Source organism: Agelaius tricolor, unplaced genomic scaffold (assembly GCF_023055355.1).
Source record: "Agelaius tricolor isolate 1412-34295 unplaced genomic scaffold, bAgeTri1.0.p SCAF_11, whole genome shotgun sequence".
Taxonomy (NCBI): Eukaryota; Metazoa; Chordata; class Aves; order Passeriformes; family Icteridae; genus Agelaius; species Agelaius tricolor.
In genome coordinates, this window is record NW_027269271.1 from 3,102,338 (window position 1) to 3,128,292 (window position 25,955).

Sequence of the window (25,955 nt, forward strand, 5' to 3'; positions counted from 1 at the left end):
CTGGAAGAGACATTAAGGACCATCTCACTCCCACCTGCCATGGACAGGGATGCCTCCCACTAGGCCAGGGTGTTCAGAGCCCTGTCTAACATGGCCAAGCCTAAAAGGGCAATTGGACCCCAAAGCACCAACCTCAGCGCTGACAAAAGCGACTCCCCAAACCCCACTGGCCCAGTTTCTCCAGGAGAAACTGGAGAAATCCAGTTTCTCACATCCAGAGCTGTGTGAGACATCAGCCCCATGGAAACCAGCCCCCACAGCTCCAGCTGTGCCAGGTTTTGAGTTCCAAGAGGAAAAGAACCTCCCAAGGGACAGCAGGAACATCTGGCTGAACTGAGGGATATTTTATACCCACTCTTTACTTCTGCCAAGCAAGCATGCTCCCAGTCAGGGCCACTAGACAACCCTCCATCAGTGCTTTGTTTTCTCCCACATCAGATGAATAATTACAAAACCTCTCAGCCACCCAAAATGCAGAGTAGCCCTCCAGGCCAAGTAATGAGAGCCCATCTCCCTCCAGCCTTCTCCTCCTCCTCCTCTTCCGTCTGGCTGCTCCTGGAGGATCATTAGGGAGCCGATAAAAATAGGTTTTCTTATTGATTTATCTCCTTTACCCAATGCTCTCTCCCCTGCACCGTTGACTTGTTTCCTTAGCAACTGGGCTGATCCCTGTGCACGCCACACCTGCAGCTCCACGCTTCCCTCAGGATGCCTTTGAGGCAGGGACAGTGACCCCAGGCCATGGGGGCACCCCCCAGGCCACCTGGAGGAGGGAGAACCCCATGCCTGGAGCTGGAGCTCCTTGGTGGGTCTGTCAGGAAGATCTTGCAGCTGTGACCTTCCTCTTCACCTTCCTCGCCAGCCAGAAGCCCAAACCAGCCCACCTAGAACCCCCACCTGGCTAAGGCAGGGAGTGAGCCCAGCTCCAGGCCCGGGAGGGGTTTATGGTGCTGGGTTTACGGGTTTATGGTGCTGGGTTTATGGGTTTATGGTGCTGGGTTTAAGGGTTTACAGTGCTGATGGGACACTGACAGATCTCCACAGGAGGCTGGGTACAAGACCAACCCCTCCCTGTATGCAGGCAAGGACAGGAGCTATGGAGAGATCCCCTCCATCCCAGTCCCTTCTGGGCAGGCAGGTGGGGAAGGAGCAGAGGAGCCAGAGGAGTGAGGCCTTGGGGAATTCTAAAGTGCCACCAAAAGAGCAGGAGAAACTTAAGCCCTGTCCACGCCTGCATCATCCAGGTTCCAACACCTCCTAGAAAGTCATGTCTCTATTTCCCACCTCTCCCCATGCCTCCCTGGGGACCTGCTGCTCCAAGGGGCTTTCCCTGCCCCTCAGATGTCAGTGAGTAAAAGTTCCTACACCTGTGGACTTCATCTTGCTGGTCCCAATCCCAGCACTGCTGCCTGTCCCACACAGACAGGACCACAGATCCACATCTTCAGCATCCACCCTTAGGATGCCCCAATCCTCCTCCTCCTCTCAGCTCCACACCCCAGCAGGAAAGAGAGCACCTTCTCTCCAAGGCTGTTTTCACAGAATCATGGAATGGTTTGGGTTGGAAGGGGCATTAAAATCATCTCATTCCAACCCCCTGACACAGGCAGGCACACCTTCCACAGGACCAGGCTGCTCAGAGCCCCATCCCATCAGATCTTCAACAATTCCAGGGAGTCCACAACCTCTCTGGGCAAGTGAGGTTTTTTGTTTCCAAGAAAAAAACCAAAGTGCCAAGTACAGCAAAGTCTGTGAGTGGCCCTAATTCAACTCTGGGATTCCCCATCCCCACAGTGCCTCCCTGCCTTGTCCCTGGGGACACAAGGGATTTCCCTCCACTGACAACACTGTCCACAGAGTTGTGGCCCCTCCTGGCTCTCTCTATTTCTGTGTCCTGCCACAGAAAGCAACATCCAGAGCCCAAATCCTCCCACTTGGAACACGAGCCAGCTGCTGTGTGCCTGCTTCACAGAGGCTCAGGAGAGTGAGCTTGGCTTGTGCTTGTGTCCTGGAGCACCCAGCCTGCCTCAATCCCACTGCAGGGACACAGGAGACACAGGAGACCCCCTTCCCTCTCTGCAGTCCCAGCTTTTGCAGCTCCTAAGGGCGGTGGTGTGGTTTCCACCAAGGGTTAAAGCCAAGGCAGTGACAGCCAGGAGTCCAACGGGGCAGAGCTGCCCACACTGCTGCTGCTCCCTCCCATAGGGATGCAGGATGCAGGATGTGGGATGCCTGCCTGCCACGTGCAAACAGCTCCATGGAGAAGCGTCTCCCTCTCCCCCACCTCACCCTGGAAATCAAATCTCTCTCCTCTCCTCCTCCTTTTTTTTTAATTTAAAAAAAAAAAAAAACAAAAAAGGACCACATCATGTGATTTTCCTGCCTTAACATCAGTTTTTTAACTTTGGTTGCCACAGCAACAGGATGCAACTTGGCATCACCATGACAACAGCTGCCTCTGTTTAAATTCACCATCTGACAGGCAGCCTCGCTCTCCCCGGCTGTCAAAAAGATGGACCTGCCATTACACCTACTCGCCCCTCCCAAAAAAAAACCCTTCTAAAATCTGATGAATGGAGGGCACAGAAAACAGCCTGGGAGCAGGGGGAGGAGGGAAATGTTCCTGGGGAGGGCAAAGATGGAGCTGCCCAAGGGATGGCACGACATGGCACTGGCTCTTCCCTTGGGAAGGCGAGACCTGCTGGAATTTTGGCCGGGGAAAAGCCAAGGTGGAGGAGATGCTTGGCCAGGGGGGGTTGTGCCCACGCAGCACCAGGTCACAGGGAGAGCCACGGTGAGCAAAATAGCTCAGCCACTCATGGGTGTGCTTCCCACTGAGCAAAACCCCCCTGATGATGCTCTGAGGGCACTCCAGCTGCTCCAGGCCAGCCCAGCACCAGTTCAGCCCCCAAAGGGGATGAGATGGGTGAAATCCCTCAGCACAGGGAACATGGGCATCCTCTTCCCCTGCCACACTGGGGGTAGGTGCAGTGGACAGGCTGCAGGCAGATGCTGTCCTTGGGGACACAGCCAGAGCCACACAATGTCATCTGGCCTTCCTGGGGCGGGAGAGGGATCTTATCCAGGTCAAATGTGATTAAGCGGATGAGGAACGGAGCAGATATAGATGAGCTGCAGCCCATCTCGTATCCTAACTGAATTGGAGCCTTCCAGGCAGCCAAACAAATGAAATCAGGGTGAAAGGCCTGGCCATCAGCAGGAGGAGAGCAGGCAAGAGGACAAGGCTGCATTTCCCAAGGAGAAGAGAAGGAGATGTTCCCTACAGCCAAAACAGCGGCTGCCCCATGGTTTGGGCAGGACCAGGTTTAAAAGAGCAGCTCCAGTGGAGGTTTCCAGTGAGCTTTCCAGCGAGGAACTCGGCAAAGGCTTGCCTCCCATGGAGCTGCATCCCAATCCCAGTTGCTCATATTTCTCCTCCTTCTCCTCCATGCATCATCCCTATTTACACTGGGAAGCCAAACTGCAGAGGCTGCTGGTTATAATTACACAGTTACCCAGCAGATATCCAGGCCTGAATCACCAGATATTTTTAGCCCTATTACCTAGTCAACCAGAGCTGGATGAAGAAGAGCCTCCACTCCACCCCAAGCTCTTCTCCAGCCCCTTTGGCTTTCCTCAGTGCTGTGCCCACCCTGACCCACAGCACCAGGGCTGGCCCATCACCTTCCCAGGGCCAGCAGCTCCTACTGACCATGGCCAAGATCCAATCCTCTCCTTCCCAAAATTCCCTGGCCCAGGAGCGATGCCATGGGCTCCAGGCCACGCAGCTGAGGTGCTCACATGGTTTTCCTGGCCCTCCCGAAAGGCACCAGCTGCCTGTGCCAGGTTACAACTACAAGGATGGGAACAACTGGCCAGGCCAGCCTAACCAAACTCATCACCAAAAGGCCTTGCTCGTTCCCAAGCCCTCAAAACTCCAGTGGTGCAGAGAAACATCCAGGGTGGATGCGTTTTTCTGGGGAAGAGATGGCAGCGGGGCGGGGGACAGGCAGGAACACTGAGCTCCCGCGCCTGGAGCACGCCTGTTCCCAGCACTCACATGGGAATATGTCACTTACTTCTGGAAAAAAAAAACCCCACAAAATGAGCCCATCTCCCTCATGCATTGCAAATTCCAGGGGAGAATAATGCTGGGGAGTTCTGCTCATGTGGTGGTGGTGGTGGTGGTGGTGGTGGTGGTGGTGGAGCTCCAGTCTCTAGGAGACAGCGGCTGCCTGGAGATGAGACATCACGCCGGCACGGGACCCCAGCCCACGCCGCGAGTGCCGGGCCAGTGGCAGCATCCCAGCTCCTTCTGGCTCCCAACAAAAGCTGGAGGGGCCAGAGCCCTCCCACAGCATGCTGGAAAAGCACATGAATAATTTGGCATATTCTGGAAAAGCAGGCAGCCGGCCTGGCCGCTGCCCTGCAGGGCTCTGCGCTGAGCCACCACAGCCCCGAGCTCACCACCAGCACTCCTGCAGCCACCCACCCATGGGCACTGCCAGGAGGGGCACATCTGGGGAATTCAGCCCCTCCAAGCCAGCCCTTCACGCCCAGGTCACCCCCTTGAGCTGTCACAGCTCCCCAAGCAGGAGCGGTTCCTGCCTGGCAGAGGCTTGACCTGATGGAGCCGCACAGGGACAATTCCCCTGCCATGCTCTGCATCCCTGGGCCTCACCAGAGGCTTTCCCCCGTGGTACCTGTTGCACCAAACCAAGGCATTGCTGCCTGGCACCAGGGAAAGCTCTCCCGTGCCCACCAGAGGAGCCAGGAACTCCACCAACAAGTTGGAGGGAGAGAAAGCGGCGGCAGCAGGAGCTGCATGGAATCACTGCTGCAGAGCACGGCACGGGGAGGCTCCCACAGCCACAGCCCGGCCACGCTGAAGTTCTCAGGCTCAGATCCTCCGTGGGGGCAAAGCCCTGGGGGTGTTTTAGGGGGCAGCAGGCACTGAGGCCATGCTGGTGTGGGGCTGAGGGCTGTGGTGCTGGGCAGCACCCACAGGGAGGGTGGGAGGGGAGAGAGGTGAGCAGGGAAGGATGGAGGAGCAGGGGAAGGAGTGGGAGAGATCTGCACCCTCCGCCCTGCGCTAGGAGAGGGGTCCTTGGGATAAACCCGTGGCTCCCTGTGCCAGCCTCCCCAAGAAAAGGCCACGGGGCACAGCCAGAGGCTCCCACCATCCTCCCCTCTGCCGCAGGGAGGGGGCAGCCAGCTCCCAGAGCCACCATGGGGGGCTGCAGGGCGAGGACGGCCGTGCCCCTGCCAGGCACGCACAGCAGGGACAGAGCCACCACCCAGCAGGGACTGGGCATCCACGGGGCTCCCCAGGGTGGGCGGGGGTGACAAAACTCCACGAGACATCGAGGCACAGAGGAAAGGCCACTGCCTCCCACCTCCCCAGGCACGCACACAGAGCATCCCCGAAGCACGCAGGGATCACAGCACCCGTCCCTATCAGCACGGGGGGCTGATAAATCCAAGCCTCGGGAGGGGCTGGGGGACTCCCGGGAGGGGGAAAAAGGGCTCAGCTCCTGTCAGGAGCAGGCAAGGAGGCGAGGACAGGAGGGGGAGCAGCAACAGGGCGAGGAGAGCATCCCCGGGGGCCGGGGCACCCCTCTGGGCACACCTTACCTGCCCGATAGTGCCACACACGCGTGTCCTGGGCAGCCCCCGAGGCGAATCCGGGCAGCACAGCTCACGGGGGCTGCAGAAAGGATATGGCCAGTCGATGAGCTTCTTGGCGTATTTCCTGACTATGTTCTCTTCCCCGAAGAGGAAGAGCGATCTGTTGACGGTGAAGCAGTTCTGCCGGACGGGGATGGGGTTGTACAGAGCCATAGTCCGGGCTCTCTGCGCTTTGGTTTGCTTGAAGGCTCCCGGGCTGCCTCCCGCAGGGGCAGCAGCTCCTTGCCGGCTCCGGTTCTGCTCGGAGCCCCCATCTCCGGAGCCCAGCCTGCCGGCCACTGCCTCCCCAAAGCGAGCCATCCTGCAAGAAAACACACAGGTGAGCCAAAGCAGCAGCACCGAGGCGGCGGGGGGAGGGTGGGAAAGAAGAGGGAGGGGGTTTGCGGGGCGCAGTCCCAACCACAGCCCCCTCCTCCTCTCCGGGTGATGCTCAGCCCCGTCTCTCCTCCATCCCTCCGGGGGACCCGCGGGGAGGAGAGGCGGCACCGGCTGGGCACGGGGGGCAGCCGGGCCCCCCCAGAACGGCCACCCGGGCAGCGGGGCGGGCAGCGAGCCCTCCTCCCCCCCCGCCTCCTCCTCCTCCTCCTCTTCTGTGCCCAGCGGAGGCCGCAGCCGCTGGGTCCCCAAGCACCTTCCCGCACGCAGCAAGGGGTTAACCCCAGGCACGTCCTCCCCAGCCCCTCGGAGCCCCCCAGCCCCCGCAAGGGCAGGGAGCCGGGTCCCTGCGGCCACCCCGCGGCACAGCCGGGCACAATTCGGAACAGCACCCGGGCGAACAGGTTGCAGCGTGGTCCAGCCTAGTTGGAGCCAAGTGTCCAACTCCTTCCTCCCGGCTCCATCTTCAGCATCCTGCGGGAGCCCGGCCGCCCATGGCAGGGCCGGGGGGCACACGGGCGGTGGGCAGCGATGCCCGGCCCTTCGCTGCCGGGGCAGGAGCACGCAAGGCTTCCCGCAGGAGCCGGGCCACAGAATTAAAGGCTGCTGCCGCGGCTCTGCAGCTCGGGGACAGCCGGCTTTAATGAAGTCAGTGGCAAGGCAGGCGCACAGCAGCGCGCACACACGCCCGGCTCGCTGCCTCGCTCCATCCAGCGCGTTCTTTTGGCAAGCACGGGAGCTGCCGCAAAGGAAAATCAGAGGCGAGGGGTGGGTCTGAAGGGAACAAAGGCAATGGGGGAGCCCCCACCCTGCCAGAAGCGCGCACACATTTCCCACTCCCCCCATCCCCATCCCCGCCCTGGCTGCAGAGGGCTTTCCAGCACACGGGTGCTCCTTAGGTGAGCGGCTAAATTGGGGAGCAAGGGGGGGCTGCCCTCCCTGCATCTCCCCCAGCCCACCTCAGCCACCTCTCTGTGGCCACACGCATCATCCTCCCCCATGCCTGAGGCACTCCGGGGCTGCCGGAGCCGCCCGATGCCCGCGGGTGCCCGGGGAGTGCCCTCCTGCTCACCCGCATACAGATGAGCCTCCACACCTCGGGATTTTCCTCCTTTGGACACACGAGCCTGGCTGGGAAAAGCGGCTCGTCCAAGACGTGTAAACACCCCCTGGGCTGGATGTGTCCCTGCAGGAGCCTCCCTGGGGCTGGGGGTGACCCTGCTCCCCCCTCCAGGCACCCCAGTGAGGGCAGGGAAGAGGGGACACTGCTGCTGCTGCAGCCACTGCTGCTGCTGCCAAGGTCACCCAGGGTCCCCTGGGACTGTGCTGGGCTGTGGGGGCTGCCTGCACACCCACCCACCTTTGGGGAACCCCCCCAGCCCTGCTGGCACACACAGGGTACCCTCAGGGATGTCCCCAAGCCCTCTTGGCACAGCAGGGCACAGCACACAACACACCCTGTGAGCTGTTCACACTCAGGGCTCCCCATCCCTCCTGCTCAACCCTGAGGCCACAGAGCTCCCCAGGGCCTGTGACACTCTCTGCCTGAATTTCCCACCCCCATGGCTCCAGCCAGCAGCACAAGACATCCAGGGACCCTGCCATGCTCTTCATCCACCCCATCAACACCCTGCTCTGCAAGCACAGTGCCTGCTGCCCTGCCCCTCACACCTGCTCTGGGGCAGCCAGGACTGCTTGAGGCATTGAAATGTTAATAAATAAATTAATAAAGTTCCTAATCACATAAATCATTGACTCATTTGGGCCTTCTCCCTCCGTGCAGCCCGGCAATACCTGAGCAGGGACTGGGCACTGAGCACTCTGCAGGCTCTGGAGTGGCTGAAGGGCCACAGGGTTTGGGATTTTTGGGCCAGGCTGTCCTGGGTGCACTGCCAGGAGCCCTTGGGCTGGCTGGGTGAGAAAGAGGAAGGGCCAGATCCTCCTCAGCAAGATAACAGAGGAGTGTTTGCAGAAAGGGTTGTGGGATCTCTGCCCCAACATCAACCAGGCACCACGAGGCAGCCAGGCACCCACCAGCTCTCTGTGACACCCAACCCTTCTCAACTCTCTCCTTCAACCAAAGTGGGGTATCTGGGGGTGTACAACAAGCCCCTGGTTACCTCACAACCACCCAGAGCACAGAGTGGAGCAGAGGTACCCAGATCCCTCCCAAAACACTTCCCAGATCACCAGCCAGCCAGAGTGACCCTGGCTCTTCATTCTACTGACATCAGGCAAGGGGGTGGCCACAGCAGCCACCAGCTGATTACAGTCCCTTCCATCCAGCCCAGGCAAGACACTGCCCTAAACGAGTCCATTTTTATTTGTAGCTCACCCCACCTCTTCTTCCTCCTCCTCCTCCACCTCCTCCTCCTCCTCCCCACCAACACTGCTCTTGCCACCTTTCAGCCCTTTAAGGCACTGTTAATTAAACCCCAGGCTGGGCCATTGCCAGCAGCAGCTCCTCAGCCTTGCAGAGCTCCTGCTCCTGCTGCCCCAGCCCTGCCCCAGCCCTGCCTGCCCAGCAAGGCCTCCCCCAGCCCAAATCCAGAGACCCAGGAGGATGGGGAGGGCTGCACCCAGCACTGCCTGGCTCAGGGGAAGGGGTGAGGGGGAGGAAGGCAGCCTTCATCCATCCTCATTCCCTGGAATCAGGGATCTGAGTACCTCAGATCCAGGTAGGATCCCTTACCTGGACACTCCTGCTGGGGCCCTGGGCTGTCCCCTGAACCCAGAGCTGGCTCTCACCCCTGCTCCACACTCACTGCTGCAGAGCAGAGCTCAGGATGACCCCTCTGGGAGCCTCTCTCCTGCTCAGACAGTGCTAAAGGATGGGATATTTATGAGAAAGCAGCTCCTTAAGAGAAGATTGAGAGCCAAAAGGAAATAGAAAAAAAAAAAAAAGTCTCTGGCTATGCCAAGAGATGCAGGCTCTGTTTCCCAGGATGTTTATTGCCATCCTCATCCTGACCCTCACCCAGCACGCTGGGATTTGTGAGTCAGGGACAAGTGTGGCTGATGCCCACATGATTGAACGTGGCCCAGGCATTCAGAGCCAGCTCTGTGGGGCTGTTTGGGTTTTTTATCAGGGCAGGAAATGCAGGAAGACAGGGAACAGCAGGTGCCAGGACAGGAAGGCGCTGGGGATGAGCTCGGTTTTACAGAGCCAGGCTGACACTCCAGCAAGCTCTGAGGAGCAGCAGCTGAGGGAGCTGAGGGGGGGCTCAGCCTGGAGAAAAGGAGGCCCAGGAGAGACCTGATTGCTCCTGAAAGGAGGCTGCAGCAAGGTCTGGTCTCTTCTTGGTCTCTTCTGTCAGGCAACAAGTGACAAGAGGAAACAGCTTCCAGTCACACCAGGGGATGTTCAGGCTGGATGTTAGGGAAGGTGCCTCCTCCAAAAACGTTGTCAAGCCCTGGAAAAGGCAGCCCAAGGAAGTGGTGGAGCCACCGGCCCTGGAAGGATTTGAAGGATGTGCACATGTGGCACTTGGGGACACAGCTGAGTGGTGGCCTCGGCAGTGCTGGGTTAATGTGGTGGGAAGGGTGAAAGTTTGACAAGAAAGTCTCACAGATATGTGTGCTTGGCAGAAAGATTTTTGAATGTAGAATCTGAAGAAGGAATAGAAATGAAAGCAAGTTTTGATATAGAAGAAAGGAATTGCTGAGCCAGTCTTACTGGATAACCAAGGAGGCAAAGGGTGTGTTAGTTAGAAGGGGTTTTTATGACTTAGAGCAAAAGATAAACCCACCCCAAACAAGAAGATGTTTTTACCAAGCAGAAAACACAGGCAAACAAGGCAGCAAATGGTGCAGCAAAAAGGTCTCAGAATTTTCCACTGCAAGAAAACTGAGAAACAACTTATAACTTAAACAGTAATGTACTAACTTTTGGTGATTGGAGAAGAGTGACAAGAATATGGTAATTAGAGCAGTTATGATAGGCTATAGATAAAAGTTAAGCTATAGATTGGTTCTACTGTATTAAGATGCTCAGCAAAGAAAAGCATATAATGCATTGTAACCAAAAGAAAAGTCTATAATGCATTTGTAACCAAAAGAAAAGTCTATAATGCAATGTAACCTAAACCAAAGGGTCTGCAGGGCTGCCTGCAGCTGGAGCTGACAGCTGTAGGCACAGCTCTGTCACCCACCACCCTGCACTGCTGTAACCTCTTGGATGTAATAAACTGCATTTTGAAGAGCTGCTGGAGTCCCACATCCCTCATTAATGACTCAATGAGTTTACAGCCTTTTCCAGCCTGAACGATGCCGCACTTCTGTGATTCTCACTCCAACGCCGCCACCCGCGTCCCCTCCGCGCTCTTCCCCCGCCTCTCTCAGCGGCCGCAGCAGGGCCGGGCACCCCTGGGCACACGGGGCTGTCCCTGCGGGGATCCCGGTGTCGCCTCCCCCTCCACGGAGCCGCTGCCGCTCCGGCATTGCCATCTAGTGGCAGCTGTCCCCTCCCGGCCACCCGGCCTCGCCTGGGCTCCCCCTTCCCCAGGGATGCTCGGGTCAGGTGCGAACCGCAGCATCCCTTTGTGCAGCCAACGGAGCATCCCAAGATCTGTGCATTGCTGGGTGCAGGCACCAAAAAAAAAGAAAAAAAAAAAAAACCAAACAAAAAACCCCAACCAACCAAACAACCAAAAAAAAACCACCCCAAAAAAACCAAAAAACCAAACCCCCCCCCACAAAAACCCCAAAACAAAACCAAAACAAACAAACAATAAACCGACCAAAACAAAAAAACGACAACAACAAAAAAAAACACACAAAAAAACCACCAAGAAAACAAAAAAAAGTCCCCAAAACCAAACCAAACCAAAAAACAACAAAAAAAAAACACCCAGAAAAAAACCCAAAAAATATCCCCAAAACAAAACAAACAAATAAAAATCTTCTGTCGGTGCATTGCTGGGTACAGGCATAAAAAAAAACACCTCAAAACAAAAACAAAATGAAACAACCAAAAAACTCCCACAAAAAAAAAACCAAAAAACCAAAAACCACCAAGAAAACAAAACAAAAAAAAAAATCCCCTCAAAACAAAACAAAAAAAAAAAAAAAAACAAACCCAAAAAAAAAAAACAAACAAAAAATCCCCCCAAAAACAAAACACACAAAAAACCACACAAAAAAAAAAACACAACAAAAAAACCACAAAAAACACAACCAAAAAACCACAAAACAAAAAAACACAAAAAAAACCCATCAAGAAAACAAGAACCCCGCCCAAAAACAAAACAACACAAAAATAAACCAAAACCATAAACAGAAAACAAAAAAACCCACCAAAAAAACCAAAAAACCCACCAAAAAACTCCCAAATTCCCCAAAAACCAAACCAAACAAAAACCAGGAAAAAAAAACAGAACAAAAAACCCACAAAAAAGCTCCAAAAAAAATTTCACAAAAAAACCCCACCAAGAAAACCAAAAAAATCCCCCAAGACAAAACACAACAAAAAAGTCCCCCCCAAAAAAAAACACAAAAAAAAACCCACAAAAAACCCCAAAAAGTCCCCCAAAACCAAAACAAACACGCAAAAAACCCACAACAAAAAAAATAATATTAAAAAAACCCAAAAAACCAACAAAAAAAAAAACAAGAAAAAAAAAAAAAAAAACACCAAAAAACCAAAACTGAACCAAACCAAAAAATCCAAAAAAATAACCCAAAAACACCCCAGGAAATGGTGTTAAAAGCATCCTCTGCCAAGGCCTGGGATGTTCAGAGAGCCAGAGCTGCTCCTCACCTTGGAGGGAGCACCAAGCAGGGGAGAAGGCCCTGAGCAGAGGCTCAGAGTTGGGGATGCTCAGCCTGGAGGAGGCTCCAGGGAGAGTTCAGAGCCCCTTCCAGTGCCTAAAGGGACAGGAGAAGGGGGAATGGTGAAATGGGATAAATGGGATCTTGGGAAGGAATTCTTGGCCATGAGGATGGGGACGGGTTGTCCAGAGGAGCTGTGGCTGCCCCTGGATCCCTGGAAATGTCCAAGGCCAGGTTGGATGGGGCTTGGAGCAGCCTGGGATAGGGGAAGGTGTCCTGCCCATGGCAGAGGGCTTGGAGCAAAAGATCTTTGAGGTGCCTTCAAATCTAGACCATTCTTTAATTCCAATAGAGTCCAGAGAGGGAGGACAGGCTCCCCTTCCATCCATGACTGATATTCCCAGGACTGCACTCATCTTAGAAAGTGCCTTTTGGCATCCTGATTTATTTTTTTAAATGTGGCTATGCTGAGAGGAAAAAAATAAAATTAAAAAAAAAAAAGAAAGGATAAAATGAGAAGCATCTCTCCAGTGTGCTCTGGCCAAATTTCAAATTGGGACTGAGTAGCTGTGACTCAGAAGTGTGTTGATAACCATGCAGGAATGCAGGGTTTTTTCCAGGAACAGTTTCATTACCTGCTGGATTAGAAAGAGGATGAGGATGCAAAGGAGAAAAGTCCTGCTGAGCCCAGCACCTCTGCAGGGACACAGAACCCCTGGGCTGGAACACCCCAGCCTGGTGCTCATCTGTGCAGATGTTGGCAGCTGTGGCACAGCCAGGACAGCCCTGATGGCATTTCTTGTGCCAGCAAAGCCCTGCAGAGGCTCTGCAGCACCTCAGAGCAAGGCAGCTCTCAGCAAAGCAGGAAAGTGGCTCCTCTCTGCCACCTGCCCCCCTGTTCTGTGGTGTTTTGTTTCCCAACAACCTCAGCAGGATGTGCCTCCTCCAGCCCTGACAGAGATGGGCAGCACCATCCTCACACCCACCAGGACACCGACCCAGAGATGGAATTCACTGGGATTTACCCACTGAGGGGTCAGAGGGCTGGGAGAGAAGGGAGAGCCAGCAAATCTCTTGGATTTGTGGGGTTGGAAGTGGAATTATCTGTGTGCTGCCATGAAACATCCCCACATTCACAGACACTGCTGCTTTAATCACCAGGACCCACAGGTCCAGCCTTGGCATCTTCAAAATCAATAAGAAAACAACCTTGTAAAGCTCTCTTTTGCTGGGATAAGGGAATAATTCTCTGAGAAAGGAGATTTTGGTGGCTGTATCTCTCCCCAGACAGCTTTTGCAGGTGATGGAGATAGAGAAGAAGCAGTGCCAGAAGAGTTCTCACCCACTGCAGGCCCTTCCCCAGCCCCCAGCTGCAGCACACCCTGCATCACCACCCTTTCCCTGACCCCTCTGCAAGCGTCTGCCTAAGACAATCCAGCCCTGAGCATCCCTGCTCCCACCTCTGAAAATGCTGCCAGGTCTCAGCTGCTGAGCAAAACACAACACAACACAAACCTGAAGCAAAATGCCACAAAAACACGAGTGCAGCAGGTGCCACTCGAGGTTCCCAAACCCACAACAATCCCACCAGAACCCATCAGGGCCTCCAAGTATCCCAGGGCTCGTTAGCCTTGGGAGCATCCATCCCTTCCCCTCCTCTCCTGCATGCAGATGCTTCACAGGGATCTTTGGTGACATTTTCTGTGCAAGCAGAGGGGACACACATTCATGGCGCCTCTGATGTCATTATGATTTTTAAAAAATATCATATTTTTTATATTTTTATATATTATATATTTTTAATATTTTTATTTTGTATATATATATTTTTTAGTGGTTTTAACATGCATATCTGTAAATTTTTAAGTTTAACCATTGAGCGTAGTTTTGATATTTTGTTAAGCTAAAAAAACCCAAACATCTTAAAAACTTTGAAGTTAGAAGCTAAAAAGTGTTACATCATTTTGAAAAATTAAATTTCTCTTAAAATGCACCTTATAAATACACACATTAATGGTGCCTCTGATGTCATTATGATTTTTAAAAAGATCATAATTTTTTTATATTTTTATATATTAGATATATTTTTTATATCTTTATATTTTATATATATATTTATATTTTTTTGTATTTTTAGTGGTTTTAACATGCATATTTGTAAATTTTTAAGTTTAACCATTGAGCGTTGTTTTCATATTTTGTTAAGCTAAAAAAACCCCCAACATCTCAAAAACTTTGAAGTTAGAAGCTAAAAAGTGTTACATCATTTTGAAAAATTAAATTTCTCTTAAAATACACCTTATAAATACACACATTCATGGTGCCTCTGATGTAATTATGATTCTATAATAAATATCATTATTTTTTATATTTTTATATTTTATATATTTTTATATTTTTATATTTTATATATATATTTATAATTTTTATAAATTTTTTTTGTATTTTTTAGTGGTTTTAACATGCATATCTGTAAATTTTCAAGTTTAACCATTGAGCGTAGTTTTGATATTTTCTTAAGCTCAAAAAACCCAACCATCTTAAAAACTTTGCAGTTAGAATCTAAAAAGTGTTACATTATTTTTAAAAATTAAATTTCTCTTAAAATACATCTTATAAATACACACATTAATGGTGCCTCTGATGTCATTATGATTTTTTAAAATATCATAATTTTTATATTTTTATATATTATATATATTTTTATATTTATTTTTATAAAATTTTTTTTGTATCTTTAGTGGTTTTAACATGCATATCTGTAAATTTTCAAGTTTAACCACTGAGCGTAGTTTTGATATTTTGTTAAGCTAAAAAAACCCCAACCATCTTAAAAACTTTGAAGTTAGAATCTAAAAAGTGTTACATTATTTTGAAAAACTAAATTTCTCTTAAAATACATCTTATAAATACACACATTAATGGTGCCTCTGATGTCATTATGATTTTAAAAATATCATAATTTTTATATTTTTATATATTATATATAATTTTATATTTATTTTTATAAAATTTTTTTTGTATCTTTAGTGGTTTTAACATGCATATCTGTAAATTTTCAAGTTTAACCACTGAGCGTAGTTTTGATATTTTGTTAAGCTAAAAAAACCCCAACCATCTTAAAAACTTTGAAGTTAGAATCTAAAAAGTGTTACATTATTTTGAAAAACTAAATTTCTCTTAAAATACATCTTATAAATACACACATTAATGGTGCCTCTGATGTCATTATGATTTTTAAAAATATCATAATTTTTATATTTTTATATATTATATATATTTTTATATTTTTATGGTTTATATTTTTTTTATAATTTTTATAATTTTTTTGTGGTTTTAGTGGTTTTAACATGCATATTTGTAAATTTTTAAGTTTAACCATTGAGCGTAGTTTTGATATTTTGTTAAGCTAAAAAAACCCAACCATCTTAAAAACTTTGCAGTTAGAATCTAAAAAGTGTTACATTATTTTGAAAAATTAAATTTCTCTTAAAATACACCTTATAAATACACACATTAATGGTGTCTCTGATGCCATTATGATTTTTTAATTTCTTTTATATTTTTAGTGGTTTTAACATGCATATTTGTAAATTTTTAAGTTTAACCATTGAGCGTAGTTTTGATATTTTCTTAAGCTAAAAAAACCCCAACCATCTTAAAAACTTTGAAGTTAGAAGCTAAAAAGTGTTACATTATTTTGAAGAATTAAATTTCTCTTAAAATGCATCTTATAAATGAAGTTTAAACTCATTTAAGGGAGATGTGGCCCCACACTCTGCATTGCTGTGGGGCAGCTCATGCATCAGAGCCACTGATACAGCAGAACATTGTAGCATCTTGAATTAAAGGTGGATTTAGCCACCAAATGGTGGGATCACAGAGTGGATCGGGTTGGGAAGGACCTTTAAAAGCCATCTGGTCCAATTCCCAATTTTCAACTAGACTTTTAAATGATGGCAGGCTGGGAGGAGATTAAAGACAGCAAAGAAACCTCCAGTCCTGGGCACTTTTGGGGGCACAGCAGGGATGTGCATCCAGCCCCACAGAACCCACAGGGGCTGATTTTCAGCAGGGATGTGCATCCAGCCCCACAGAACCCAAAGGAGCTGATTTTGGGGCTCACTCTGTACCCTGTGGAGCTCAGTGCCTGCACCAACCCACCCCCAGAGGCTGCTCAGCCCTTTGTACTCCCCAAAAACACCCAACCAAAACCCAGAGCCACCTCTGTGCGTGCATGGCAGCACCCAAACAAGCTCAGGGGGGTTGCTGGCACCTTCAAACAGAGGCAGGTGAGACCCCATCACCCCAAAACTGCTGATAAAAAGGGACAGCATTGCAGGGATGCTTCCCCCAGCCTGACACAGCCTGCTCTCCCCTTTCCCACCCAAATACCCCACTCTGAGAGCTCCTAGCAATGCAGAGCTCCTCGGGCTAACCCTGCCTTAGCCCTGGAGGCTTTGTGGCTCAACTGAAGGGCCCTGGAATAATCAGCCATTAATAAATTGCCTGGAGTGCCCTGCTGCTTCATTTAGCTTTGCCAGCCCGGGCTCTAATTAGCATTTGCAGTCACATCCTGCCTGCTCTGGGCAGGCTGCAGCAATCCCCCCTCTCAGGGAACAGCTGTCCACCCTCCCCTCTTGGCCAGCACATTAAAGAGAATTTCCATGGCTGCTTGCAGCCCCCAAATCCCTGCACACAAGCCATGCCCTCAGCCAAGAGCTGTGGAGCATCCCAGGCTGATGGCAGGAGGTGAGATCACAGCTCCCCACCCTCCTGCAGCTCACACGGGTCCAGCTTGGGGCAAAGCACTTCCAGAGAGATCCACTTGAGAAAATCCAATAGGGGGGGAAAAATAGGGATATTTCAGAATGGCCCTGCCCAAAATATTGGGGCTGAGCAGCACGGAGGAAGGGAGAGCAAAGAGGTGAGGAAGGGATGGAGCAGAGACCTGGGGGGAAATTCTCCTTGCCACCAAAGAGCCAGACAGCAAGCTGCCAAACTTTACATGTGTGTGGGAACAAGCTCAGGAAATACATCCCCAGAGCCATCCATGCACAGCCAACAGCAGAAAACTTATTTCTAGCCTGTCACAGGCTTGGAGAGGGATTTCTAAAAGCTTTTTTTCAACTGCTGCACTACCCAAAGCAAAAGAAATCCCTCAGCATCCTCATGACCCCCCTGGCACAGCAGTGTTAGTTCCTGCCAAAGCCAGCAGGAGATTTTCTTCTCCCTCACACCCTTTTTATTCTCCTCTTCACCCCTCCAAGAGGCAGGTCCATGCCTGAGGAGCATCCAGTGCTTTCTCTGATCTCTGCCCACCCTGCAAGGCTCAAGCTGGACCAACCCAGCAGAGCACCCACAGCCAGGGGATGGGATGGCACAGGAGTCTCCTTCCTGCCTTTGGGCTGCAAACACCCCCTGCAATAAAAAGAAAGCACTGGATGGACCAGAAAAAAGCAAGAAAGCAAGTTCTGGACCAGAACTCCACCAGCTCCATCTGCAACCTAAAGAAACCAAACTCCCAGGTTCAGCTTTCTCCAAAGCAGCCCTGCTAGCAAACAGGGGTGGCTTTGACAAAACCACGTTGTCAGGACAAGAGCCAGGAGAAGACAGAGCTGTTGAAATTTTATTTTTTTTTTTTTTTCCAGCAGGTCTGAACTTGCACTGAGCAGCTGATGCTCAAGACAGCCAGAGAAGCCCCATCCCTGGCGTGCAGCCAGGAAGGAGATGCTGCTTCCCTTTCCCAAACCTGTGAAAGAGAAATGGCCAAGGAGCAAAACCTCTCTCTGAGAGCTCCTCAGTGCTGGGAGGTGTGAAAAAGCCTCCCCCTTGCTGCAGTGAGAGGCAGGCAGCTCAGCAGCCTCCCTGAAGGCAAACACCCTCAGCAGCCAAGGCTCAGCACGGCCCCCAGGATTCCTCAATGGGGAAAAAACTCATTGAGGAATTTTTAGGCTTAATTCCACCAGAGAAAATGCAAGGGAAAGTGTCACATTCATATTTTCTGAAAAATCCCTTCACCCAGGAGTCTTCCCCTGGGAAGCTCAGAAGCCTCAGAGGAAAATGAAAACAATAATTATCTGATTTGCTTCTCCTGTGTTTTGCTGCTTTGGAATGTGGTTTGGAGATTGTTTGTCCAACAGGTGATTGTTTCATTGGTTTCATGTGAATTGTTTTGACTCATTGGCCAATCAGTGCCAGCTGTGTCAGAGCTCTGGAAAAATCACAAGTTTTCATTATTATCTTTTTAGCATTCTGTAAGTATCCTTTCTGTGTTCTTTAGTATAGCATAATATAATATAATATAATATAATATAATATAATATAATATAATATAATATAATATAATATAATATAATATAATATAATATAATATAATATAATATAATATAATATACGTAATGCTATATGTTATATAATATAATATGTTATGTTATATTATATTATGTTATATTATGTTATATAACATAACATAACATATAAAAATTAATTAGCCTTCTGAGAACATGGAATCAGGTCCATCATTCCTCCCTGCCATGGGGCACCTTGCTAATACAATAGGAAAGGAAGTTACAGCACATCAGATGCTGTCTATGGGTTGTGGAAGGGTGGAGGGGAAAGCAAGCCCTGTGAGGCTCCTCTGGTGACAAATGAAGGGGTTGGGATTTGTAGCAGAGCTCATGGAGATGTCACAGGTTCCATCACAGCATCATCTACTGAGCTGGCAGGAAAGCTCCTTCCCACCAAACAAACTGGTTGGCATCACCCAGGGAAGATGGGACCACACCAGCTGGGATTTCAGGTGGGTTTTGGGAAGGACAATGTCCCACTGACCTCCTTCCCCACCAGAATATTTGAAAGCTGCTTTAGTAAAACTCCAGGGACCTTCCTGAAGCTTTACAGAATCATGGAATGGTTTGTGTTGCAAAGATCATCCCACTCTAACCCTTTCCATGGGCAGGACACCTCCCACCAGACCAGGATGCTCCAAGCCCCATCCAGCCTGGCTTTGGACACTTGCAGGGATGGGACATCCACAACTTCTCTGTGCCAGGGCCTCACCACCCTCAGTAGAGAAAATGCCATTTTGGGAGTGCCCAGCGAACCATCCTCTGTATTTTAAAATGGAAAATGTCGAGTTAAATGAAAAATAAGTGATTGTCTGATCAAACTAGATACCTGCTGAGGTCCCTGAATTAACCTATTACTCTGTTATCCCTGAAATACAAACAGTGTGGGAGGTGGGAGGGGCAAGGCAGGTACTACACTGGAGAAATTGAGAGTAGTAAATAACATTAACCCTACAAACTGGAGAGGCTGGAAAATGCCTCTGTCACAAACAGCAGCCAGCCTCCCATCAGAATCACACAGGGACAGCTGGGGACTGCCTGGGAGAGGGGAGGAGGCTGAATTATTCCGGGGGAGGGGAAGGATGAGGATGAAAACGAGCAGGAAATATCAGAAGTGTGGGTGCTGCAGCGAATCACGTGCTGCCAGTGCAGGGAGATGCTAAAAACCAGGCAGTGCTGAAGCTGTGCTGCCATCCAGAGGGACTCCAGCAGCCTGGAGCTGCAAACACCAAACCCTGCACTGGGGGAAGAACAAACCTCTCTGTGCTGGCTGGGAAGGGGCTGGGCAGGGAGAGCCCCACAGAATCCACAGAATCAACAGAATCACAGAAATCACAGAATCACTGGGTTGGAGGAGACCTCCAAGATCATCGAGTCCAAACCAGCCCCAACACCTCAACTCAACCCTGGCACCCAGTGCCACATCCAGGCTTTGTCAAACACACCCAGGGATGGGGACTCCACCTCCTCCCTGGGCAGCCATTCCAGAACTTTATCACTCTTTCTGTAAAAAACTTTATCCTGATATCCAGCCTGTGTTTCCCTTGGTGCAGCTTGAGGCTGTGTGCTCTGGTTGTGTCAGTGCTGCTGGAGAAAGAGCCCAGCCCCAGCTGAGCACAGGCACCTTTCAGGAGCTGTGAGAGTGATGAGGGCACCCCTGAGTCTCCTTTTCTCCAGGCTGAGCACCCCCAGCTCCATCAGTGGCTCCTCACAGGGTTTGTGTTCCCAGCCTCGTTGCCCCCTCTGGATGTGCTCAAACATCTCAACATCCTTCCCAAACTGAGGGGACACAGCACTCAGGGTGTGCCCTCACCAGTGCCAAGGACAGGTCCCAAGGGACCTGCTGGCCACCAGCACTGTGCTCTTATAGAAGATGAGCCAGCAGCTCCCTGGGGTGTGTCAGGCAAAGCCAGTGGGTCGAGGAGGTGGCCTGTGCCCTTCATTTAGCCCTAGTGACACATCCAGAGTGCTGTGCCCCACAGGACAGGGGACATGGGCTCCTGGAGCAGCTCCAGCCAAGGTGACAGAAGGACAGGAGCTGGCAGAGCTGGGGCTGCTCAGCCTGGCTGGAAGAGCTCCAAACAGAGGATCTGACCCATGCACAGAGGGGGAGAAGAGGCAAAGCTCCTCCAGAGGCTGGACTTCAGGCAACAGGCACAAACTGCCATAAAACAAACTCTGCCTCCACAGAGGAATGAACTTTTTCACTGTGAAGGAAACGAAGCATTTGGGACAAGCTCCCCAGAGAGGCTGTGCGTCACAGACATGGTTTTATGGAAAACCCTTTCCTTGGGATTTTTCCTCCTGAGAAGCTGAGAGGCCTCAGGAACAAAATGTAAACAATGGTTATCTGCTGCTGTGGAATGCAACAGGTGCATCTGGGATTGGTCTCATGTGGTTGTTTCTAATTAATGGCCAATCACAGCCCAGCTGGCTCAGACTCTCTGTCCGAGCCACAAGCCTTTGTTATTCATTCTTTCTTTTTCTATTCTTAGCCAGCCTTCTGATGAAATCCTTTCTGCTATTCTTTTAGTATAGTTTTAATATAATACATATCATAAAATAATAAATCAGCCTTGTGAAACATGGAGTCAGATCCTCATCTCTTCCCTCATCCTCAGACCCCTGTGAACACGATCACTGCTGTGGACTCTCCATGTTTAGAGACCCTCAAAACCCACCTGGATATTCTGCTGGGAGAAATCTGGAGGACATTGGAGTCTGCTCTAGGTGACCCTGCCTGAGGCTCTTTGCCACTTCACTGCCCCATAATAATTCTGTGTTTCTGAGCCAGCCCCTGGCCAAGGGGGAAGCTCCTTCCACAGGCTGGTTCCTGGAAAGCACAGACCAGAGCTTGAGGTGCTACCAAAGCTTCTCCAACAGCTGCAGCTGAGATTCCAGTGAGGGAAGCAGAAGCTGCCAGGATGCAGTGGAAAAACACAAGGCAGCAGCTCCTGAGTGGAGGCATCTCCTGGGAACCACCTGAGGAGCTCCCTGGAACCACTTCTGAGCCTGCATTATTTCTGAATAAACTTAAGAACAATCAGCCTTAACAGGAATCAATCTTAACAGAAAAATGCTCTTATAATTAACTCAATGGAATAATAAAACATAGCACTACAATGAAAACAACAACATGAGAAATTTACTGGAGAAACTGAATAGGGGATAAAAAACATATTATGGTTTTAGGAGATTCTGTTTTGCTTGCAACAACTTGTGGCTTCATCAAAAACAAAGCAATCACTGTGTTCTCTTTTATCCATATTGGTCCATATTAGTCTAAAACTCTTTCCATTCCATATTTAATGATTTTGTTCTGCTGGTGGGACTCCTGTCTCCCCTCTCTGTAGAAATATTAAATAATGCCTTCTGTAAGGCATCTCCTGGGAATTACCTTGTCTTTCCATGCTCAGCTCCTGAGAAGCTCCCTGGAACCACTTCTGAGCCTGCACTTGTGGTGTTTGTGAGGGTCCCCAGGACGAGGTGAGAGATGAGAATCTAAGTTCTCAGAAGGCTGATATATTATATTATATTATATTATATTATATTATATTATATTATATTGTATTATATTATATTATATTATATTATATTATATCATATATCATATCATATCATGCTATACTAAAACTATACAAAAGAAAGAGAAAGGATACATCAAAAAGCTAAACAAGAATGATAATGAAAGCTCTGACTCCTCAGAGCCTGACACAGCTGATGGTGATTGGTCATTAATTAAAAACAATTCACGTGTTTGGATAGACAATCTCCAGACCACATTTCAGAACAGCAAAATAGAGAAAAGCTGAAGCTTCCCAGGAGAAGAAATCCTGGCCAAGGGATTTTTCAGAAAATATCACGGTGACATTCACTGGGCTTGGACCCTCCTCGAGTGCCCACCCCTCTGGCAGCCCTTGGGAGGCACTGCAGTCACTGGAATTAGCTCAGGGAATTCCTGCAGGGTGTGCCAGAAACCCAGGCTTTGAGGAAACTGGGTGAAGGATGCTGCTATTGCCGCGCCGTTGCCAGGATATTCAGTGGAACTCGAGTTCATGCCAGGTCAGAAAAACAAACTCTGTCAGAAGCCAGGACATTGCTCTGGCTGCCCTGGGTGATTCCAGACCCTGGCAGGGGGCTCAGAGACCTTGGCACGGAGTCAAAAACACCTGTGCCTTTGATTTTAGCCCATGGAAACAATTACCAACTTTGTGTGAAGATTTACAAACCACAAGAGTTTGAGTAGAATGATAGTGAATTTGTCACAGGGTGAAAAAGTAGAATTTTGGGGATTTAGAATGGGGGTTCAAGAGGCAAGATGGAGGAATCTGGCCATGTCCTGTCCTTCTTCTCCTTCTTCTCATCCTCCATCTTCTGCTGTGATGGTGACACTTTTGGATTGGTTTAGAGTAGAGACAGACTGTCTAACATAGGGGATGGGTATTGGAAAATTATTGTAAATAAAGTACACGTCGTTTTTAGTATAAAAAGCCAACACCACCCCAGGGGCAGGGACTGTGCCACAACCCAACCTGCTGGACAGATCTCAGCAGGTCAGAGAAGGAATGTGACAGATAAGAGAAAATAAACAACCTTGAAAAGCAGAACCGACAAATCTCAACTTCTTCTTCAGTCGTGGGGCTAGGAAAAAAGAGACTTTCTGATACCTTGGAGATCATTTCTGGAGAGCCAGAAAACCCTTCCCCAGGATGCAAACCTTGATCTGCACTGAAGGGAAGCAGGGAGAGCACAGGGAGGTTGTTGGGAAGGATGAAAGTTTGACAAGAAAGTCTCACAGATATGTGTGCTTGGCAGAAAGATTTTTGAATGTAGACTCTGAAGAAATGAAAGCAAGTTATGATACAGAAGAAAAGAATTGTTGAGCCAGTCTTACAGGATAACCAAGGAGGCAAAGGGTGTGTTAGTTAGAAGGGGTTTTTATGACTTAGAGCAAAGGATAAACCCACCCCAAACAAGAAGATGTTTTTACCAAGCAGAAAGAGAGCACAGGCAAACAAGGCAGCAAATGCTGCAAGTAGAAAAAAGGTCTCAGAATTTTCTACTGCAAGAAACTGAAAAACAACTTCCAGCTTAAACAGTAATGTACTAACTTTGAGTGATTGGAGAATAGTAACATGGATATGGTAATTATAGCAGTTATGATAGGCTATAGATAAAAGTTAAGGTATAGATTGGTTCTGCTGTATTAAGATGCTCAGCAAAGAAAAGTCTATAATGCATTGTAACCTAAACTAAGGGTCTGCAGGGCTGCCTGCAGCTGGAGCTGACAGCTGTGGGCACAGCTCTGTCACCCACCACCCTGCACTGCTATAACACCTTGGATGTAATAAACTGCATTTTGGAGAGCCCCTGGAGTCCCACATCCCTCATTTTGGCTCTTACAGGAGGTTCAGGGCAGGCACCTTTTGGAGAGATGTTACTCTGTTGCTCAAGGCAAGGTGTCATGACAAAAGCCACATTTCAGGGCACCCATTTGTGCCAGGTTTAGCACAACCAGAGTCCTTTTCACTGCCTGCACTGCTCCTCGTGCAGGGGGAAACATAAACAGGCAGAGCCACGTGAACAAAGAGACACTCGTTAGGCCCAGAGAGGTTAATTGCTTTGCAGGGGGTTGTGGAAGATTTGGAAGCATGAGTGGATCTAGAGGAAGGATGTCCCAGGTATGGGAAGGATGTCCCAGGTATGGAATTCCCAGCATCAGCAGCCACTGAGATCTCAGGGCTTTGGCCTGCAGAGCCCCCAGAGCCCCTGCCCCAACCCCATTTCCCAGCCCTCCCAATGCCCTGGGGTGATGGCAGCAGACACCTGGGGAGGAGCCCATGGTGGGGAAGGACAGACCCAGGGGGGGCTGTGCTGGAACCCTGGGTCGCTGAGAATTTGAGACTTTCTGCACTAACAGACACTGACCCCCAAGAGAACACTCACTGCATTGATCTTCCAAAATGGAATTATAGAAGGCTTCCAAAATGGAATGATAGAACTGAGATTATAGATCTGGAGCTTGAATAGAAGTGTGTAATATCACAGGGTGGAAAACTCAGAGTTTAAGGTTTTAGAATATAGTAATATATATATAAAGCAAGATGGAGGTTTTAGGGCAGAGGCTGGTCCTTCTTCGCCTTCTTCTCCATAGGTTTGGGTGATTTTGTGTAATTGGATAAAAAAGTCCACATTGTGGGGCATGGGTGGTTGGTTATTGGGTTAAAAGTAAGAATAATTCAGGTGTCATTTCTTAATTGGACAGTTTATCCTTGAAAGGCCTCGTAGAGAGAGATAGGGCTCCATTTTTACCTTTTTTAAGTACTGTAGAAGTCACAGTTTGTGGGACTGTAACATAGATAAGAACTAACAAACATCTGAGTCTGAACAAGAAATACCATCTCATGCATTTAATCCCAACCTTGGCAGAGAAAAGAAGCAAAAGAATCAGCAGTGCTGGGGAATATGCTGGGAGACAGCAATGGAACTGGCAGCCCAGTACACACCAAAAGGGCCCTTTGTCTCATTCAGCAAAAAGAAATTTAAAAAAAATTAAGGATGTAAGGGGGAAAAAAAAACCAAACCTCGGCTTCATTTGTGATCTGGGATGCAGAGTGTGCACAGAACCAGACAGAGGCTGCCAAGTCACAAGAAGCCAGTGAGATCTGTGAGCAGCACCCCGTGTGTCTGCAGCCTGTTCTGTTCTCTCCTGCCTCCCATCCATCCACACGGAGGCAGAGCTGGAGCAGCTCCCCTCAAAGCTCCCTGCAGCAGGCATTTCCTGGGGCTCCTTCTCCTGGCAGCTCCCCAGGCTCCCAAAAAAAGGAGATGTCACAAATTCACAGCGCCAGAGACGTGAATTGAGATGGTGCAAGGCAGGACATCGCTTTTATTTACATTTTCCTCTGGGGTCACTGTGCTGAGGGCAGAGGGCTTTGCTTCCCACAGGACACTCAGACCCTCCACCTCACTCAGGGTTGGGATATTGGGACACACAAGACACATGATGGATTTTGGACCTGGCTAGCTTAAGAGATTTGATAACAGGATGCCTTGGCAAGAGCAAACAGAACTTTGAGGATTAAATCAAGATTGCAGGAAGATTCAATCAGACGGGTTTACCAGAAAAAGAAAATTACATTCTGCAAGCAAGAGATGTTTAAAATGTATAAGTTTGTTTATGTGATCTTTAACCCAATCACTGTAGTAAAACATTACTAGTGTTCCTAGAATAAGTATAAAAGCAGTTGTACTCCACAGTAAAATTGGATTCTTTGACACCTCCAAGTCTCCCCCATCTCTCCTCATTGCTGGTACCTTGGTGCTCAAAGGCTGAATTACAGCATCCACCTTCACTGTGCCACGGGTCTGCTGCTTCCCCCCAGCCTCCTCCATTCCCTGCCCAACACCTGCCTGGAATCAGGCTTGTCCATGCACCTTTTCCATGCATCCTGGCTGTAAATATCAGGGAAGAATCACCTGCTGGTCACACTTCTTTTTATACAGCCCAGGATATGATTGGCTTTCTGGCCTGTGAGTGCACACTGCTGGGCCACGTCCAACTTTCCATCCTCCAGCATTCCCATCTCCTCCTCTGAAGGACTGATCTCAATCCATTGATTCCCCACTCTCTATTGATACTGGGGATTGCCCTGATCCACCTGCAGCACCTTGCCCTTGTTGAACTTCATGAGGTTCAGGTGGGCCCACTCCTGTCCAGGTCCCTCTGGGCACCATCCTTTTGCTCATGTGCAATGCTGGAATTGCTCATGC

The 25,955-nt window shown here is 49.5% G+C and overlaps 1 protein-coding gene across 9 annotated transcripts in view; it reads right to left on the minus strand.

The window, feature by feature from the left end:
* Nucleotides 1-25,955, minus strand: part of CACNA1E (calcium voltage-gated channel subunit alpha1 E) — a 161,968-nt gene that overhangs the window by 101,090 nt on the left and 34,923 nt on the right. For all 9 annotated transcript variants that reach the window (XR_011680517.1, XM_071435840.1, XM_071435838.1 and 6 more), the window contains exon 3: nucleotides 5,723-5,989. Coding sequence is in view for 8 of the 9 variants with exons in the window: in XM_071435840.1 (XP_071291941.1) it covers nucleotides 5,723-5,989 (267 nt within the window). In the remaining variant the exon portion in view is untranslated. The remainder of the gene's footprint in view (nucleotides 1-5,722; nucleotides 5,990-25,955) is intronic.